General features: G+C 44.2%; 1 protein-coding gene across 1 annotated transcript in view; it reads right to left on the reverse strand.

Moving 5' to 3' along the window:
• The window catches only part of galnt18a (UDP-N-acetyl-alpha-D-galactosamine:polypeptide N-acetylgalactosaminyltransferase 18a), a 255,800-nt gene that overhangs the window by 121,727 nt on the left and 112,404 nt on the right, over window positions 1-21,669 (reverse strand). The window contains exons 4-5 of the mRNA XM_084335039.1: window positions 12,818-13,004; window positions 1,784-1,981 (exon numbers count right to left, since the gene is read on the reverse strand). Of these exons, the coding sequence (XP_084191165.1) occupies window positions 1,784-1,981; window positions 12,818-13,004 (385 nt within the window). The remainder of the gene's footprint in view (window positions 1-1,783; window positions 1,982-12,817; window positions 13,005-21,669) is intronic.

A 21,669-nucleotide genomic window follows, 5' to 3' on the forward strand; every position in this document is an offset into this window, starting at 1 on the left:
CTGGGGTGGGTAGTTCATTCCACCATTGTGGGGCAAGGACTGAGAAAAGGCAGGTTCTCCTTGATGACCCTCCCAGAGCTTGGATAGGAGTGGGTCTGAGACGGCCAGAAGATGCAGAGTGTAGGGGTCTTGAGGGTGTGTAGTTAGTTAGAGACCATTGACCGGAGGTAGGCGGGAGCGGTTCCCTTTGCCGCACGGTATGCCAGGTCGAGGGCCTTGAAGCGGATTCGTGCAGCAATGGGGAGCCAGTGCAGGTCCCTAAGAAGTGGGGTGACATGGGCCGACTTCGGTAGGTTTGAGATCAGGCGGGCCGCTGTGTTCTGAATGAGTTGAAGAGGCTTGGTGGCAGTGGCCAGGGGAGACTCAGAAGGAGCTCCCCTGGCCATCAGGATGCTCAATGAACAATGAACAATAACAAAACATCAAATACACCCACAACACACACATCCACACGCACACACTCACTTTAAATAAACAACACACTGTAGCACCCACTTTACCAACTTTAGACACTAACACACACTTTATATTTATTGGCATCAATCCCATGCACCTCATTGCACCTCACCACCACAAGGTGGCACCACAAGCTAAGGTATACCTCACCATTCTACACTGTACTGTATAGCAGCTGACTGTATACTATAGACTGTACAGAAGTATAGACTGTACATATACTGTATATATGTATATTGAACATTTTTGTTTTGTTTACACTTGTTTACGTACTTGACTTTATATTTTATACTTATATTATACAATTTTACACTATCTTGTTATTTTATCTAGCACACTCCCTCACCTCGCACCTTGTTGACCATTATGCACATGTCCAGAGTTAATTATGTTATGTTAAGCATATTGATTTGTTATATTGTTTACACTGCTTTTTACTACCTGTACCTCCCCTCCCCACTCCCCCATGCTGCTATGATGCCTGAATTTTCCCAAGGGGATCAATAACGGAATATCTTATCTTATCCTATCTTAAAATTTTACTCAAACTAGTGCTTATGCTACAGTATGTTGTCAAAACCTTAAACCCTCCACTGGGTAGCACAGTGGGCTAAGCACTCGCCTACCACCGCATAGACTCTGGGATCTAATCCAGCTGTCAGCGGTACCTCCGGCTTGGTCAGTCGTCCCTACTAACACAATTGGCAGTGTTAGCGGGTGGGAAGCCGGTGGGGGATGTGTCCTGGTCGTTGCAAACAGCGACTCCTACTCAGCAGGGAGGGGATCTGGGGGAAATATCGTGAACCTCTGCACGCGTTACGGTCCCCCAGTGAAACTCCTCGCTGTCAGGTGAAAAGAAGCGGCTGGCTCCATGTATCGGAGGAGGCATGTGGTAGTTCTACACCAAGTGCAACAACCAGGAAGGGAATTGGCATAACGACTAAATTGGGGGATGGGAGAAAAAGTCCCCTCCACTGAAAAACATGTTAACTTCTCTTGGAGCTATGACTTTGACTATAGAGATGATTATTTGTGGAGAACTTGGCGCAAATGATTGTGCGAACCTCTAAACTGCTAACGTGAAATGCTAATGCTAATGCTAACGTGAAACTTGTAATATAAGGTGAGGGGTCAGGGCATTCATAGTTTTCCATCCTTGTATTCTCAATGAAGGTAAAGGTGTAGGGATGCTGCGGAGACATTTTCAGTCGTTTATCTTAAGTTCCTCCAACATAAGATAATAACTGAATAAACTACTGCGAGCTTGTTCGTAACAAAACAAAACAAAACACAACACAACACAACACAACTTGAAATCAGTTTGTACCTAATAGGTGCTGTGTGGTTGCGTTGTATCCACCAGGACTTGGGTGGGTTGAGGTATCGACACCACAGCTCCCAGTCAAAGCCCTGGGCGGACAGAGGATACTCCTCGATCTCAAACGTGTCGTACTTGATGTTGTCAAAGGAGGGAGAAACCACACGCGTCCGGTCCTCCTTGATGCGCTGCAGAATGGGCTCCGCCCTGTGAGAACACAGCACACACAGATAAACAGTGAGACACAGAGCAACACCACTTCTATCCCTTTGAACTTTGTCATATTGTTTCCTGGGAAGGTTCTCACAATTTCTCTTTTATTTACACAGACAAGAAACAGCACAGACACCATACCAAACCCCTGCACACACAAACCCAGTGTGTATCGTTATCGAAACTCTTTGGCAATCAAGTGTGTTTTAGATGTAAAACACCTCTGTAACCGGCCAAATGTCATTCACTCACTCACTCACTCACTCACTCACTCACTCACTCACTCACTCACTCACTCACTCACTCACTCACTCACTCACTCACTCACTCACTCACTCACTCACAGTCAGTCACTCACTCACTCACTCACTCACTCACAGTCAGTCACTCACTCACTCACTCAATCACAGTCACTCACTCACTTACTCACCGTCACTCACTTACTCACAGTCACTTACTCACTCACTCACTCACTCACTCACTCACTCACTCACTCACTCACTCACTCACTCACTCACTCACTCACTCACTCACTCACTCACTCACTCACTCACTCACTCACTCACTCACTCACTCACTCACTTACTCACTCACTCACTCACTTACTCACTCACAGTCACTCACTCACAGTCACTCACAGTCACTCACTCACAGTCAGTCACTCACTCACTCACTCACTCACTCACTCACTCACTCACTCACTCACTTACTCACTCACTCACTTACTCACTCACAGTCACTCACTCACAGTCACTCACTCACTCACTCACTCACTCACTCACTCACTCACTTACTCACTCACTCACTTACTCACTCACAGTCACTCACTCACAGTCACTCACTCACAGTCACTCACTCACTCACTCACTCACTCACTCACTCACTCACTCACTCACTCACTCACTCACTCACTCACTCACTCACTCACTCACTCACTCACTCACAGTCACTCACTCACTCACTCACTCACTCACTCACTCACTCACTCACTCACTCACTCACTCACTCACTCACTCACTCACTCACTCACTCACTCACTCACTCACTCACTCACTCATGCAGTAGTTCACTCACAGTCACTCACTCACTCACTCACTCACTCACTCACTCACTCACTCACTCACTCACTCACTCACTCACTCACTCACTCACTCACTCACTCATGCAGTAGTTCACTTACAGCTACTCTACCAAGGGACGGAAGATGAAAGATGGATCTTTATTAATTCTCGTGGTAAAACTCAAAGGCGCAACAGGAGAAGGAGAGGAGAGGTACAAATAAAATATAATAATACAAATATAGTTGTACGAAAAAAGTGTTCTTAAGTAAGGAGTCCTTGGTTGAGGAGCTTGGTGGATACTGGCACAAAGGAGTGACCGTGGCAATCTGTGGGTAGTCCATGGCTGAACATGCTCCTCCTCTTATAGAGAGGGAGCTTCTTTCTCATCCTCCTCTCCGCAACCACCTCTAGATTGTCCAGTTCAATTAGGACGACTCCTACTGTCCTAAGAAAAACACCACCATCACCACACAGTGTCTTGTACTCATACACGTCTTATCAGTTAAGCCCCTAGGAGGGATATCATAATAACGTCACAAAGTCAGATCATAGTGGCCACTGTTCTTTCATCCTGCCCAGTGGTAGTCATGCACACAAAAACACCCACACACTGTTGGACAGCCCGCTAATTAGTGTGTGGAGTGTGGACCCTATCAAAGTACTTCACACCAGTCGAGGAACATGTTGCTCTCGTCTCTTATCTCCATGTTCACAGAGTGAGACCCCACGCCTGGCTCTGACGCTCTCTTTTCACACACACATGATAAAAGCTACTATAAAAGCTACCCTTCACTCCCTCTCCATCTCACTATTCTGAGCCTAAATGTAAAAAGTCTTTGTCCAAAAGAGCTGGAATATTTGTAGGTCCTTTATCTTTTTCTATATTGTTTGTAGCTGTGAGCTTCTCTGGGGTATTCGTTTAATTCGTTTAACAATTATGGATATCAAATCCATATGAGAGCTGAACCCATTAAACAGGCATTTGATTGAAAATAGCCAGAGGAGCAGATAATTGCAGTGTGGAGGCAGTGGAGTGGATATCAAGCAGTCAATGCTTTGTGTGTAAATTGCACATCAATTTCTACTCACATTGTTGAGATAGAAAGAAAGAAAGAAAGAAAGAAAGAAAGAAAGAAAGAAAGAAAGAAAGAAAGAAAGAAAGAAAGAAAGAAAGAAAGAAAGAAAGAAAGAAAGAAAGAAAGAAAGAAAGAAAGGAGTGGCCAAGACAAGAGAGAAGAGCTGCAAGCAATATGAAGGAGAGGATACGAGGAGACAAACAGAGAGAGGGATGAAGGATGAGAGAAAATTAGAGAGAGAGAGGAGAAGAGAGAGAGAGAGGAGAAGAGAGAGGGGAAGAGAGAGAAGAAAGAGGAGAGAGAGAGAGAAGAGAGAGAGGGGAAGAGAGAGAAGAAAGAGGAGAGAGAGAGAGAAGAGAGAGAGGGGAAGAGAGAGAAGAGAGAGGAGAGAGAGGAGATAGAGAGAGAGAAGAGAGAGAGAGAGGGGAATAGAGAGAAGAAAGAGGAGAGAGAGAGGGGAAGAGAGAGAGGGGAAGAGAGAGGGGAAGAGAGAGAGGAGAGAGATAAGAAAGGGGTAGAGAGTGGAGAGCGAGAATGAGAAAAACGTATATAATTTCCTCAACAACTAGGTGTGAAATCAGATTTGGAGCAGAGAGAGCTAATTTCACATGCAGAAACGTAACATCAGCTAATCGGACCAATATAGAGGCAGACTAAGATACACTCTGTTAAACACGATCACACACTGTGTAATGCCTTGGAACTGTGTGTATGTGTGTGTGTGTGTGTGTGTGTGTGTGTGTGTACGGTATGTGTGAGTGAATATGCCTGTGCGATTGAGAGTATGAGTACAGTATAATGTGTGGTGCGTGTGTGTGTGTGTGTGTGTGTGTGTGTGTGTGTGTGTGTGTGTGTGTGTGTGTGTGTGTGTGTGTGTATGGGTGTGTACGTGCGGTGCGTGTGTGTGTGTGCATGTGGTTAAGGAGAGTGGAGCCTAGAGAGAGAGAATATGTTTGTCTCTTGCATAGTTGCATAGTGGATTTGAAGCGAATGATTTCATTAGTCAGATACTCCCTCTGTAGCTGTGTGTGTGTGTGTGTGTGTGTGTGGGGGGGGGGGGGGGGGTGGTTGCTAGGTTGTGTTTGTGTGGGTGTGTGCGTGTGTGTGTGTGAGAGAGAGAGATATGGAGAATGTGTGTGAGAGAGAGAGTGAGATAGAGATGGAGAATGTGTGTGAGAGAGATAGAGAGAGAGAGAGAGATATAGAGATACTGTAGAGATAAAGATAGAGAGACGAGAGTGGAGGGATGTTAAGCGTCTGTACCAAATGTTGATATGAAACCTCCCCAGGTGTTCTCATCAAGTGTGTGTGGCTGAGTGAGAATGAGAGAGAAGAAGAGAAGGAGAGAAGTAGAATGAAATACTTTCATCAGCTTGTCAAAACAATTGTGAGTGTTAGAAAGAGAGAAGGAGAGAGAGAGAGGGAGAGAGAGGGAGGGAGAGAGAGGGAGTGAGAGAGAAAAAGGGGGAGAGAGAGAGAGTGAGAAAGAGAGATATAGAGAGAAAGAGAGAGAAAGAAAGAGAGAGATACTGTCTGTGTCAGAATGATTAACAGGTACACAGTCCTCATCTCTCTAAACTATCAGTTTCCCAAGGGTTTCATAGATTCAGAAAAGCAGCCATATCCTCTGATATTCTCAACCAAGCATTTTGAAAACTATAGTGTTATTTTTGCAAGGGTTCCAACCCACTTACTGCAGCACATACTGTAGGTTTAAATAACTATCAAGACTAACTAAAAAACAAACAAGAAGAACAAACCATGAAACAGAGAAACAGATCTGTCAACAGTGACAGATCTTTATTAGATTAAATTAATATTTCCCCTTTTTTATTAAGTGATTTCAGTTCATCCAAAAAGCACTTGTAATCGTTTTCTATTGGAAGCAGAATTGTTCTGCATTCATTACTAATGCTCATGCAAGTCAATGGAGTATGAATAATGCCTGAAAAAAATCACTTTTGGCAGTCTCCAAGCAGCTCCTTAACCGTTTCACAATACAGCTAACTGTGATGAATGACCTAAGGGTAAGTGCTGTTCTTTAGTTAAAATAAGTGTTAAATAGCTCTATATTCCGACAGCCATCACTGATATAGAGTGTTTGGTCAGTAATATGGGTCTCCCAGTCCCTCCGCTCTGCCGTGAACAGAACATACATTTCCTGGTATCCTGTTCCCACTGTATCCAATCAGGAGAGAGAACTCTGCAAAGTCAGGTGTGGGGAGCAGGAAAAACATGGCGGCTTGCTCGTAAACAATCTATTTTCCTGCCTAAATGGATACATAGGATATGCAATTGCTGGATCTTAATTCATATTTGATGTTCAACGCCTAGTTTGACAGGAAGTCAGCTAAAAAGCCAATACCACTTACAGCACCTTTAAATAGGATTCTGTTTTATTTTATTTACATTTTTTTTACCGAAATGCTTCCCACCCCATTGATTTCCACATTGCTAACAAATGTGTCTCTCTGGTGTTCACGAAATACACTCCAAATACAACTCCAAAACGTTCCTGTAAACATGTTGTGACCTGTGTATTTACCACGTGGAGAAATAAAAAAACATTTTAGTTTTCTAAGCAGATATATACTCAGAATTCTTTTTGCCGAACCACTGCTGCCTGGGCACAGTTATTTCATCACCTCAAAAGCCCTGTTGCTTTTAAAAAAACTGGGCTTTTGGGGTGATGAAATCACTGCTGCCTGGTAAAAATAGTTCAGAGTATATATCTGCTTAGAAAAACGAAAATGTAAAAAAGATAATTATAATAATAATCTCCACGTCGTAAATGCACAGGTCACAACCACAACATGTTTACAGGAACTGTAAGGAGTTGTATTTGGAGTGTATTTCGTGACTGTTTGGAACTAGGCTACACTGGCACACCTACATCCAGTGAATGATGCTAAGCTAGGCTAACGGTGTTCCCTAAGCCTAATGCATGCACAGAGAAGAAAAGGGTATGTATCTGCTTGTCTAACTCCAGGGTAGATGGCAAATAAGCGAATTTCCCAAAAAGTTGGCGTGTTCCATTAAGGAGAGATTGTTCATATTCACAAATTTAAACTGAACTGTACAATGCTATAGAAATAACATGAATTATATTTTCCCCATAGAGTTTCCCATGAACACAGTTGCTACCAGAATGTCCAGATTACTGGCCACCGTCATCATTCATATAGTATGAAAATAGTGCCGCGCAGACACCATATGCATCAAACCCAAGGTCTCTTATCACCCTGCTGTGTAGAAATACATACAGTATGCGCTGAATAGAACAACATTTCTTGTATGTATTATGCGAGACACAAAAATCCACAGCCCACAATACAATACGTTCAGTAGAAACCTATCCGGCTGCACACTAGCCTAGCTTAGCACAAATGAATGGAAGTGGATATATTTACATTTACATTTAGTAATTTAGCTGATGCTTTTATCCAAAGCGACAGGTCAGCAGGAAGGGTACAACTCTTTCAGCTGAGTAAAAATGTCTGTCAAACAGTGTTGAAACTTGGCTGCTACAGTCTTGAGTGCATAGTATTAAAGATATTAGAGTATATAGTAATATAGGCACGGATACGGCAAGGATATGGACCCGTTGGCTAGGCTGTTGGCGAAAAACACCTCTCCTGGAGTTTTAAGCTAGGCTAGTGGTCAGTATCTGCTTCACACCTGAACTGGTATTCACGTCATGTTAGTGTGCCCCACGGCACACCATTAGTGCACCACTGCAATAGAGTGATGACAGCTGGATAGAGCCTGGAGCCAAGGTTCTTTCATGCGGAAGGCTGTGCTGAGTGGAGTTTTGTGGATGTAAACAACTCGCTCGCTGCCCTGGCGTAGGACCAGCACTCCACAGGTCCTCTAAGACATGGTGGCTCTTCTTGCTTTCGACAGATTCAATTTCTGCCTGTTCTCTTTCCTTGATGTTTGAATAAAAACAGCTTGAGAAAATTAATTCTGTTGTCGCCGCTGGTCCCATGAATTATACATGTCCGTGTGAAACGGAGGGACTACAAATCACAAGGATGCACCCTGATCCGTGCGAGGGAGCGTTGTGTTTCTCAAACTCAGGTCTGGTGGCACATTCCCACTCTACATTCTTGACACAGGTCTACATACAACTCATTTTAAAATGTAATTGCTGTGATTTCGACTTTCAGTGACTTTTGACTTTCATTGACTTTTGACTTTCATTGACTTTTGACTTTCACTGACTTTTATTGCTTGTTGTTGTTGTTGTTGTTGTTGTTTTATAGAAATTTAATAAACTTAGCTATAGATTGTGGATGAATATGCACAGAAAGGTACATACCACTACACCTCCCTATACAGTATAGTAGAAGATTTCCTATCAATTACAAACCATTAATGAACTCCCTACCAACTTATAAATGTAGCTAATATCATAGTTACGGTGATAGTGAGGATAAAATTACCATGGAAACAGGAATTACACAAGCCGCGAAACCCAATTGACCTATCTCAAGCCCTCCCTCTTTTCTTGATCCTCCACTTGTCCGAAGGAAGCAACAGTTGTGATTGGTGGATCGAGAAAAGAGGGCAGGGTTTGAGATAGTAAACAAGATGAGGTGTTTACATGCATTGGTATACTGGATAATATAGATATTAGCTTATCCCAGCTATAATATATGGTGTTGTTATTGGTACTTGAACAACTGGCGCCGCTCTGATGGCTGCCTTTCTGATCGCTCCGACGAGACTGTGCTTTATTTTGTTAATTTTTATAGTATTAGGAGTTTTATTTGCACCAACTGTTGGTGCATTATATGTGTATGACCGTCAGTCAATCATTGACATTGGATTAAGAAAAACTTACCGTTTGGATTGCTCTCTGGATCGGATCGCTGAACAGCAGAAATGGCCCGCCGAGATCCTTTGTTATGCCGGCCATGGCCAAGACGCCAAGAAGCCGCCGCGAAGACGAGGAAAGAGAGCCGGGGTCCGGAACAGACTGAGGTCCAAACGACACAGAACCACATTGCCCAGCATATTGTTGGCCAATGTGCAATCGATAGGAAACAAATTGGACGACATCAGAGCAAGGATCCAATTCCAGAGGGACATTCGGGATTGTAACGTCCTCTGTTTCACAGAAACTTGGCTGAGTCCAGATGTCCCGAACCACGCAATAGAACCGGCAGACCATTTCTTCGTTCTCCGCAAAGACCGGACGGCAAAAGAGTCATTAAAGAAGAAAGGAGGCGGCATTGCCTTCATGATAAACAAGGAGTGGTGCGATGTAGGCAACACAAAGGAAATGTCTAACCACTGCTCCCCAGACCTGGAGTTTATCACAATAAAATGTCGACCCTTCTTCCTCCCAAGAGAGTTAACGTCCATCATCCTCATCGGAGTGTACATTCCACCACACGCGAACACTGAGGTCGCACTTTCAAAACTTCACGACGAGGTAAACAAACTCCAGGCAGCTAACGTTGACGCGGCCATTTTGGTCTTGGGGGATTTCAACAGCGCGCGTCTTAAAAAGGTGCTGCCGAATTTCTATCAGCATGTGACCTGTCCCACCAGAGGCGAGAACATATTAGACCATGTATACTCGCAATTTAAGAATGGGTACAAGTCACAGGCTCTTAGTCCATTCGGTAAAAGCGATCACGCCGCAATTTTTCTAATGCCTAAGTACAAACAGTGTCTCAAGCGAACGCCGGTGGTCTCGCGAGAGGTTAAGCGTTGGGTCGTGACGTCAGTGGAGTCACTCCAAGCAGTGCTGGGAAGCACAGAATGGAGTGTATTCCGTGATAACACAGCCAATATTAACGAATACACCGAAACGGTGATTGACTATGTCTGTACTCAGGTAGAAGTAATAATCCCCACCACCAAAATTAATATCTACCCAAATCAAAAGCCCTGGGTAGACAAATCCGTCCGTGAGGCTCTGAAAGTGCGCACATCAGCATACAACACCGGGCTGGTGACAGGCAACATGGAAGAACACAAGATGGCAAGATACAACGTCAGGAGAGCAGTAATAGAGGCAAAACGGCGTTACAGGGATAAAGTTGAACTTCAGTTTGAACAGGCTGACTCTAGAGGCATGTGGCAGGGCCTCAGAACAATGACAGACTACAAAGGAACCCCCCTCAAACTGAACAGTGACATCTCCTTAGCAAATGATCTCAACTCCTTCTATGCGAGGTTTGAGGCTGTGAATAACAACACCAGCCTACAAACCACGGCAATGGGGGGGGGGGGGTCTGCTGATGGAGACTCAGTGTTCAGGGTAACAGAGCATGAGGTGAGACGGATCTTTAAAAAAGTGGATATCAGGAAGGCAGCAGGACCGGACGGCATCCCCGGCCGCGTCCTAAAAGTCTGTGCCGACCAACTGGCCCCGGTATTCACTGACATCTTCAACCTGTCCTTGGAACAGGCCGTCATCCCCACCTGTCTGAAGAAGTCCACCATCATCCCTGTACCCAAAAAATCTACGCCCGCTTGCCTCAACGACTACCGCCCTGTAGCCCTCACCTCCATAGCCATGAAGTGCTTTGAGAAGCTAGTGAAGGGCTACATCTGTTCCTCCCTCCCCATCAACCTGGACCCTCTGCAATTTGCATATCGCCCCAACAGGTCCACGGAGGACGCCATAGCCCATGTGCTGCACACAGCAGCATCACATCTGGACAAGAGGCAGGGGAACTATGTGAGAATGCTGTTCATCGACTACAGCTCAGCATTCAATACCATAGTCCCCTCCAAACTCATAGCCAAGCTCAGGGACCTGGGCTTGAACTATGACCTGTGCCAGTGGGTCCTGGACTTCCTGACGGGCAGACCCCAGGTGGTAAGAGCCGGCAACTGCACCTCCTCATCCATCACGCTCAACATAGGGGCCCCCCAGGGCTGTGTTCTGAGCCCCCTCCTCTACTCCCTGTACACACATGACTGCGTAGCACAGCGGAACAACAACACCATCATCAAATTTGCTGATGACACAGTAGTGGTGGGCCTGATCTCTGCCAACGACGAAAGGGCCTACCTGGAAGAGGTAGAGAACCTGTCACAGTGGTGTCAGGAGAACTGCCTCTCCCTGAACGTCAGCAAAACAAAAGAGATGATTGTGGACTTCAGGAGGTCGGGGGTCAAGGACTACAGCCCCCTCAGCATCGACGGGGCACCAGTTGAGAGAGTGAACAGTTTCAAGTACCTCGGAGCCCACATATCCGAGGACTTGACATGGACCACACACATTGACAGTGTTGTGAAGAAGGCACGACAACGCCTCTACTTCCTCAGGCGCCTAAGGAAGTTCCAAGTCAGTCAGAAGATCCTTAGGAACTTCTACTCATGTACAATAGAGAGCATCCTGACCGGCAACATCACCTCCTGGTTTGGGAATAGCACTGCACAAGACCGTAGCAGACTACAAAGAGTGACACGTTCAGCCGAACGCACAATTAGAGGGGGGCTTCCCACCCTCCAGAACATTTACAACAAGCGGTGCAAGGGGAAGGCTAAGAGAATTATTAAGGACTCGAGCCACCCGAACAACTGCCTCTTTGAACTGCTGCCGTCAGGCAAGCGATACCGGAGTCTTATGGCGAGCACAGAAAGACTCAGAAGGAGCTTCTATCCCCAGGCCATCAGGCTGCTAAACGAACAATAATCGCTAAACGAACAATAATCACTATGCAACAACCATCAAATGCACACAGCACACACACCCACACGCACACACTCACTCAAACAAACAACACACTGCAGCACCCACTCTCCACACTTTAGATCACACAAACACACTTACACTTTATATTTATTGATAAAGGATTGCACTACAACTCGTACACCTACTGTGAATTGTACCTAAACTGCACCTCGTCCATTTATGCCTTGCACTATATAGTATTGTATATTAGTACACTGCACAGTATTGTATATTGTATGGTAACTACGTCTACGAACATTGTACATATGTCTAAACTGAACACTGTGACCTCTTTTTTTACTTCTAATTTTTACTATGTTTTTATTTCATACTTATCTTGTCATGCACAGTCTCTGGAGCGCAACAGTAAGAAGCATTTTGTACAAAAGTATTCTGTACTTCTGTATGACAACTATTAAAGAAACTTGAAACTTGAAACTTGGTATACTGGATAATATAGATATTAGCTTATCCCAGCTATAATATATGGTGTTGTTATTGGTATACTGGATAATATAGATATTAGCTTATCCCAGCTATAATATATGGTGTTGTTATTGGTATACTGGATAATATAGATATTAGCTTATCCCAGCTATAATATATGGTGTTGTTATTGGTATACTGGATAATATAGATATTAGCTTATCCCAGCTATAATATATGGTGTTGTTATTGGTATACTGGATAATATAGACATTAGCTTATCCCAGCTATAATATATGGTGTTGTTATTGGTATACTGGATAATATAGACATTAGCTTATCCCAGCTATAACATGGAATTGTTTACGTGTACCAACTCAAAGATGGAACACTCGAGTATCCCAAATAAAACAGATTTATTTAATTATTACGTTTATAATAATCGTATTTATACAGGTAAGTTATTGATTTATTTTATTATTACGTTTATAATAATCATATTTATACAGGTAAGTTAAGTTCCTGTAAAAACACCAATCTGCACGCAGACACACAGACACTCTCTTACCACCCGACGTTGAACTCTACGTGAGCGTCGAACAGAGCGACCACGGGAGCACTGGCCGCCCTCCAGCCGCTGACCCTGGACCTTATCAGCCCCTCCTGTTTGCCATGGCGGACCAGCTTGATGAAGCCTGGGCCGCGCTGCCCGTTGGTTTCATCCACAAAGCTCTGCAGATGATCCTTCAGCTCCGCTAGAGAGAGATAGCCAGATAGACAGAGAGAGAGAGAGAGAGCGATAGAGAGAGAGAAAGAGAGAGAGATGCAGACATAGAGAGAGAGAGAGAGAGAGAGAGAGAGAGAGAGAGAGAGAGAGAGAGAGAGAGAGAGAGAGAGAGAGAGAAGAGAGAGATGCAGACAGAGAGAGAAAGAAAGAGAGAGAGAAAGAGAGATGCAGACAGAGAGAGAGAGAGAGAGAAAGAGAGAGAGAGAGAGATGACAGCCATCAAAGCCAGCTCACTAAAACCTGTTGAATTGCTGTGTGTGTGTGTGTGTGTGTGTGTGTGTGTGTGTGTGTGAGAGATGTGTGTGTCCGTGTGTGTGTGTGTATGCACATGCATGTTTGTATGTATGTTAGTATCATGAAGACAATTTATACACTGCACTCACAGGCCAAACACACACACGCACGCACGCACGCACGCACGCACGCACGCACGCACGCACGCACGCACGCACGCACGCACGCACGCACGCACGCACACACACACACACACACACACACACACACACACACACACACACACACACACACACACACACACACACACACACACACACACACACACACACACACACACACACACACACACACACACACACACACACACACACACACACACACACACACACACACACACACACACACACACACACACACACACACACACACACACACACACACACACACACACACATAGTACATTCGCGGACACACACAGACACAGACTGCCCACAACGGAATACTTCACGGCTTCATTTCCCGGCTGAGATGTTCTCCCTGTGTTGTAATCCTGCCTGCAGGCTAGAGCTACCGATTCTTCCCCTCTATTAATTATCACCATCGCCCAGGATTCTCAGAACGCTCCGTCTCATCTAATGAGCCACTGTTTGCTGCTGACCTGGGGAGAGGAACAGGCCTCATTTAAAATGATGTTGAAATGTTAAGTACCTCATGGCGTCGCATTGGCTATACGATGCAGGGGGGGAGGGGTTACATCTGGGGAAGTGCCTGTTTAAATCGAATTGTTAAATGAAGTTCAAATCCGGCTTGCCTCCGGTTTTCTAATTAATTTGTAAACATTTCAAACGTGTGGCCGAGGTGTGGTTAACAGTATGAACAGTGCCTGCTTTGTGATGCTGGAAGCCCATTAAATCTGATTCTTCTGGGAGGAGCAAATGAGTGCAGCTTGGGCTGAGAGCACGTACTGTATAATGGCTGGAAGATGTTCATTTGGAGGAAGGAATCGATTAATACATTTGCGCAATAAGGAGAAAGAGGCCATTAAAAAAAGCAATTTGGTTGTAGCATCAAGTTGATATACTGTACCTCTGTGCCATCTCATATTGGGAATAATGTGATCTCAGTGGTTTTCACATTTTCTGGCCTGAAACCACACGGTGTACATTGGGTTTCGCCCCAGGAAACAAACACATTGTAATCTTGTCATGTGGGGGAAGCACCAGAATAAAAAACACTACCCATCATCGCTCTGGACCCACAATATATTTGAGGATAAACAGCTTTTAAATCCACGGCACTCCTCTCGTTTTAATCGAAAGCTCAGAGCTCACAGTATCACAATCAATACTGTAGTATTGATTGCATAGGATTGCAGATCTAGGAACTGCTTACCTCTTAAGTCATAGTAGAAGTGGAATCGGTGACCTGTGACCTGACCAGTGATTGTAGATCAGTAGATCGGTACTCACAGAATCCTTACGACTGCAGTTCCTGAAGCCGTTGATTATCATTATTATTATGGTGGCAAAGCATCAACAATCAACAGTATGACTTTTCCCTCTTTTGCCTTCATCTGGGCTCGCCTGACCCTCTCGTCATAATCTGTATGCAACTCTGGGCTGCTACCATAACTAAACTAACTGATATATTATTGAAGAACACAGGAGCAGGGAGAGAGCCATAAAATCTGCAGGCAGCAGTAATGGAGGCATATTTCTCATAACGGTAATTATAGATTTGGCAGCGGTGAAATATGTTCCATCCTACGTGACACAACTATTAAAGCTGATTCTTCACAGAAAAGTTAAATTAGGACGTAGATGTGGCGCATTAAACAATACGATAGTCATAGGTGACCGGCAAGGTTCAGGGAGTCCGTTTCAAGATCAAATATGGGGACCATATTTTATCCTAACCCCACCCCTCGTAAAGTGAGAATTAAACTCAAATACTTATTTTCTGACTTAGATGTGTAACTGCTCTCAGGAGATTCTCTCTCTCTCTTTCTCACAGAAGAGACAGGCTCACCCCCCCCCCCTCACCCCCACCCCCCTTTCCTCACTATTGGTGGGGACAGTGGGCTCAGCCCCTCCCTTCCAGCTGGAGTTTACTTGAAGCACGGAAGTTATCAAATGCAAGCGAAACGCGTACTGAGTTTAAGTTATTTATATTTCGAACGTGATTCATTGGGCACTAGTTAGATTATACGTTGCGCATGTTATGACTTTGAACATATGCCATTTCCACTGCAAAAAGGCATACAAGTAACAACAATACGACACGCCGACCATGAATATGCAAAATGATGAAATGTTTTCGTCGACGTGGTCGACGAATCGTGACAGCCCTAACACACACACACACAGACACACACACACATGCACACAAGCATGCATACATACACCAGCTAAACCAGTGACTCTCAAACTGAGGGGTGCAAGCAAATGGGGGACAGAAAGTGCATACGAGAGAAACTTTCTGCATACTTTTCTACCTTAAAATCGTAATGCATAATGTTACAGTGGCACTGTGCCAAACTCACCATGATGTAACTCAACTAGTCCTTAGATATTTCCATTACTAGGTTTATGTCAGGAGCAATGTTTCTTCTACAGTGTTTCCATCAAGCACCAGCTATCCACATTGGCACAATGCACGCATGTTTTGTCCAACCAGGGTGCATTTGCTTTGTCAGCCCGGGGCCCTGCTAGCAGGGGGGGCCTGTTTCAATTGAAGTGAAACATAGCCAAGGCTGCCAATGATGATAGTGAAAAACAAGCTTTTATGAGAACTGTGATTGCAATTAAATTAAACTGCCACCAGCAAGACGTCTGCACTCTTGAAGCTACTGTATGTCTGTGTTTGCAAACCAATATAATTTCTTTAAAAGGAGAACGTTATTCAGTTATTCAGTTGGTTATTCAGTTGTATTTAGCGGTATAGGCTCTGACCTAAAGGTGCTCCGAGCACAAGTCCATTCAAGCATGTGATAGATTTGACTGATAGCGATAGGCTCAGTACAACAAGTCACTATACTGCCGTCACTCTTGGACTCAGTGGTCACTGGAGCTTCCCATGCTACCGATCCCACTCTCCCACGGCTCAGCGTCAGAGACAACAGCGCCGGAGAGCCGTCTGGACCCAACGTTTCATCAGCCCCACAGAGGATTCCTGGCGCGTGCTTGGAGCGAAACCCGATTGGCTGCTCCACACCATCCATCTCATGGATAACGGTTTAGCAGAGCAGGGATTGGCCCGTGCCCAATCGCCTGAGGGTCTCCAGTCGGGGCATAGGTACGGTACCGGTTACTGCAGGAGATGGAACAGCCAGCAGGAGCCCTCTGCCAATCCCTCTCTGTTGTCCTTGCTGTGAGGAGCCGCCAAGCTTCCAACTCAACACGGAGCGCAGAGCCAGTCCTATTCCTCCAACTCGACACGGAGCACAGAGCCAGTCCTATTCCTCCAACTCGACACGGAGCACAGAGCCAGTCCTATTCCTCCAACTCGACACGGAGCGCAGAGCCAGTCCTATTCCTCTCGGCCTGCATCATCTCGCCAGTTAGTAGTAGTAGTAGTAGTTTTTATTCAGTCATCATCACACACAACACAATATGCACAATCATTTAACAATATTTTATTTGGCAGTGACTGAAAAGGTACAGACTGAAGCATAATGCTTATACATGCCTGTCCTATATTCTTAACAAAACCCTCTAGAGTCTGAGCTCTTGAGCTCCTCCTCCCTCAGTGTTTTTAATTTTTTTTCTTTTTTACATAATATGAAACTACAGGTTCATACCTTCAAAATAAGCCATCAATTGTAAAATTCGAGCCCATTTCAATCAATGTCCTATGAAACATTCTGGTAAAATCCTAACTAAATCCCAGTAGGGGCTTTAAAAGGAATCAAGTGATTCAGCTATTTGATGAAAGGACTACACTCCCAGAATTCATTGTGATCAATGTCACCCTAGACCAATTCACACGTGGAACAAAGGCCCAGTTTCTAGTCTGTCGTTCCTTTGTTATTCCAATGACTGGACCCAGGAGGCCTAAGAGTAGGTAAGGGATATGTACAGACATGGCCGCCTAGTTATAAGAGGGGGTCAGGCACGACTCCCTCCATGACAGATTTTTTTTTATTTTTTTTTATTTAATGAACACCTGTACGTGCAATTTCCTGCAATATAGAGCCTTCAATCTTGACCAATAAAGCTGCTCTTTTCACAATAAAGCCCAGTTTATATTGCAGCCAATTACTATAATAATAATAATAATAATAATAATAATAATAATAATAATAATAATATATTAATATATATATATATATATATATATATATATACTGTATATATACTGTATATTGATTTTTCGCTCTTTTATTTTTATTAAATCAATCTCCTTTCAAATAGGCCAAGTTTTTGTCATTAATGATAATTGCAATACTGAGACAATAAGAAAGAGAAAAAAGATAATTATACCATATATTGCCATTTTATTGTATGACAATTATCATGAGGCAAAGCTATAATAATTGTCACAGCCATAGGCACAAGTAAAAAGAACTTAAGAAAATTAAGATGACTTGTAATGTAAAAATACCAACAAGGAACAATAACAGGGTCTGCTGTAAATATAGCCTATTTTCAGAGAATGACAAGAATATAAACAGAACATGGGAAACACTGCGCATAAATCATTAGTAGGCCTGTAAAATCAATTGTAAAAAATCTATAGAAATGAAAATTCTTACAAACATGAAATTCTCTACAGTATTAATTTCCCCCCTCCCAGCACTCCCTCCCCTTTTATTATGGTAAAAAAACGAAATGAAAGAAAGTTATTTATAAATAAAAACTATTTTACTGAACAAGTATTTTTCTTTACAAAACAAGACCATCAGTGGTGTAATTTTTTTTAATAAATCTAAAATCAAATCAAATCGGGATTTGAAGAATCGTTACACCCCTAATCCTTAGCAGTGTTAGAGAGTACTTTATTCTTATTTTATTATCATTATTATTATCATCATTATTTTCTTTCCAATGAAATGAAAATCAGAAAATAAGTGGTATTTGATGGAAAATATGAAAGTCAATGCTTGAAGGAAAATGGACTTCGGAAATCAGTTTTTTATTTACTGTTCTGTAAAAGTATTGTCGAATGTAATGGTTTATGTTTTGTGTGAACCCCAGGAAGACTAGTTGTTGTGATGCAACAGCTAATGGGGATCCTAATAAACTCAAACTCTAATGGGCTTCGATCTACCATGCAGCTAGCTTAGCTAGTCAAACACAAACACTGGTGACCTGTAATTCAATGCAGTGAAAATGAAGAGAAGGTGATGATTATAAATGTGTTTTATTGTATTTAGTGGTAGAAGTAAAGACATGTCTAACATATCCTTTGTTTGAACAACTTACTGGAAAGGTCTGCCACCAATGACGGACTCGGTCGTGGTGATATTTACACACTCACTCAGCCTACCTGCATCACGCACCACTGACTGTGTGCTGGGGGTGGGAGGCAGTTGATCAAACCATTGAAATGCGGGGTGGCGTAGCGGAGATTGCGTTCGTCACCAACCCCGGAGCTGTGAGCTGGATTCGCCTGTTCGAATCCAGCTCACAGCTCCGGGGTTGTCACCAGCTTGGCTGGCCGTTCACACTAATACAATTGGCTGTATTAGAGGGTGGGAGAAGCTGGCGGGGTGGGTCCGGGTCGTTGTAAACAGCGACTCCTACATTTCGGTCGGGGCGCCTGCTAAGCGAGGATAGGACCTGAGTGGGATAGTGTGATCCTTCCACACGCTACGCCCTCTCAGGGAGGATCCGCGCTGCCAGGTGAAAAGAAGCGGTTGATTGGCTGGACGTGTGTCGGAGGAAGCACGTGATAGCCTCCACTCTCCCAGATGATCTGACTGTGGGGGGTAAGTGCGCAGCGACCAGGAAGGGGACTGGGAATTGGCATACGACTAACATTGGGATGTGAGAAAAATCGGAGGAAACAATCTTTGGAAACTTAAAAACTCGCCATTAAGTGTCTATAATCAGCACAAGTTCTTTCATTGCATATTATTAATTTGATTGAAGTTACATAGTTATGTTTACAGTGATATATTGGGGGGGACATATCATATTTTTCATATGATCAAAAATTAGGGGTGCAAAAGCACATGTTTGCTCCCCCAAGTTCAATTCTGGGGATGCACCTGCTCCGTTTGCTCCATTGCTCAGGCGCCCCTGTGTGTACAGATATAGGGATGTGTGATGTCTTGGGCATACTGAATCCATACTGAATGGACAGAGACACACACAGTTATTATTATTAGCCTAGCTTAGCACAATGAATGGAAGTGGACAGTGCGGGTTAGCTAGGCGACGTCATCTTTCCTTCACAAAGCGCAACGATGCGTAGGCTGTCAATTGGAAAACAGTCCATGTTTAGACAGCGGGCGGGTGACCAAAACACCAAACTCGTCACAGAGCAGTGGCTGATACTGTAGTTCACGTAGCCCGCTTGAATGAACTGCAAGAGATAATTCATAACATAGTGTTATTGTTGTTATCGCTAGCTAAAAGACAGGAGGGAAAACCCATGGCTCACATGAGCTGCTCACACGCACATTCAGCATGCATCTGAACCATATGCGACAGCGACAATGTGAGAAACACACTATCCCTCCCCCTCTCTCGCTCTGAATGATTTGCATGGAATGCAAAGTCTCTGCGGGGGTCTAACACCTATTCACAGCGCACACAGCGCTCTGTGTGTGTGTGCGTTTCGTGACGTGGTGTATGTAATATTCCGCTTAATGTCACTCTTAGTGTCTATAGGGAATGATAGAATCGGGCGACTGCTTATTGGGTTACCGTTTATTCACACGTCCCGGGCAGCAATGACAACACAAGGAACAGCGCCTGCATATGAGATGACTGGAATACGTAACACGTCATCACGCACGCATCATTGCTGTGCTGTGGTAGGCTATGGGCTACACAGATATCCCTAGGATATTACATCTCCCTTCCTAAGATGAAACTCACGGTGGCAACCTAGAATCCTGAAAACATTACTTTACAATATACGGTACCGTTTGTTCTATATTCACACAACTGTGGACCATTATTTATATTTAAACAATATAAGCAGAAACGGTATACTTAAACAATATAAGTAGAAAACGGTCTCAAGACATGTCAATTATTATGATAATTACAATAATTACAATATTTCCTCTTCTCTCCTTTTTTTTCTTTCTTTTTTTTACATGCATTTCAATTTCACGTGGCCGTAATGATTCAGGGTCCACTGAGTAGGGTCTTAGGATCTTAAATGTCAAGCTTTACTCTTGGCTTAACGATGCGACCAGATCTGGTAGTGATGCACCTAGAATGTTCATCTGGACCTTCAGGTGGTGGACATTCCGGTGATGCCATCTCAGGCTGCTGGGGCTGGGTGTTGGCCTCCTGTGCCATTGTTCGGTGGGTACCTCGGTCAGTCTCTTTTGTCTGTAACAGGTGACGTCTGTTGCACCTGTATTCCTGGCCTTCATCAGTACGAACGTGGTAAGACCTTTCAGCGCCTGCTGGTTGAATGACAGTGGCGGGCTTCCATTGTCCATTACTCTGTTGGAAACGGACGGCCTCTCCGTCCTGCAGAGTCGGCAACGGTCTTGCTGTCCGATCATAGTAATGTTTCTGTCTTTGTTGGCATAGTTCTCTCTTGGCGCGCACTGTGCTCTGGTTTACAACCTGTGGTCGTAACTGCTGACTGGTGGTAGGGAGGATAGAGCGTAGGCGTCTGCTCATGAGTAGTTGTGCGGGTGACTTGAGGTTGTCAACTGGTGTATTTCTATATTCTAACAGACTCAAGTATGGGTCCTTGTTGTCTACTCTAGCCTTCTCTAACAGTGACTTTGCAATCTGGACTCCCTTCTCTGCGAGGCCATTGCTCTGGGCGTAAGTAGGGCTGCTAGTTACATGTCTAAAGTCCCAGTCCTGTGCGAATGTCTTAAATTCACTGGAGCTATAGCATGGGCCGTTGTCACAGACTACGGTTTCTGGTATGCCTAGCCTTGCGAACTGGGCTTTGAGCATTCGCACGACGGCTGATGTAGTGGTGCTGCGTAGTTTGTCTACCTCAATGTACCTGCTATAATAGTCTACTGTGACTATGTAGTCCTCTCCATGTAATGTAAAGAGGTCTGTGGCGACGGTCTGCCATGGTCGGTCAGGTATCTGATGAGATATCATTGGCTCTTTGGGGTTGGAGCTACGATACTGTTGACATGTGCTGCATGAGCCTACCATTTCCTCTATTTGTCTACCCATTCCAGGCCAAAATAGCACATCCCTCGCCCTCTCTTTAGACTTTTCTATACCCTTGTGGCCTGT

Source organism: Notolepis coatsorum, assembly GCF_963971535.1.
Source record: "Notolepis coatsorum genome assembly, chromosome: 18".
In the NCBI taxonomy this organism is placed as follows: Eukaryota; Metazoa; Chordata; class Actinopteri; order Aulopiformes; family Paralepididae; genus Notolepis; species Notolepis coatsorum.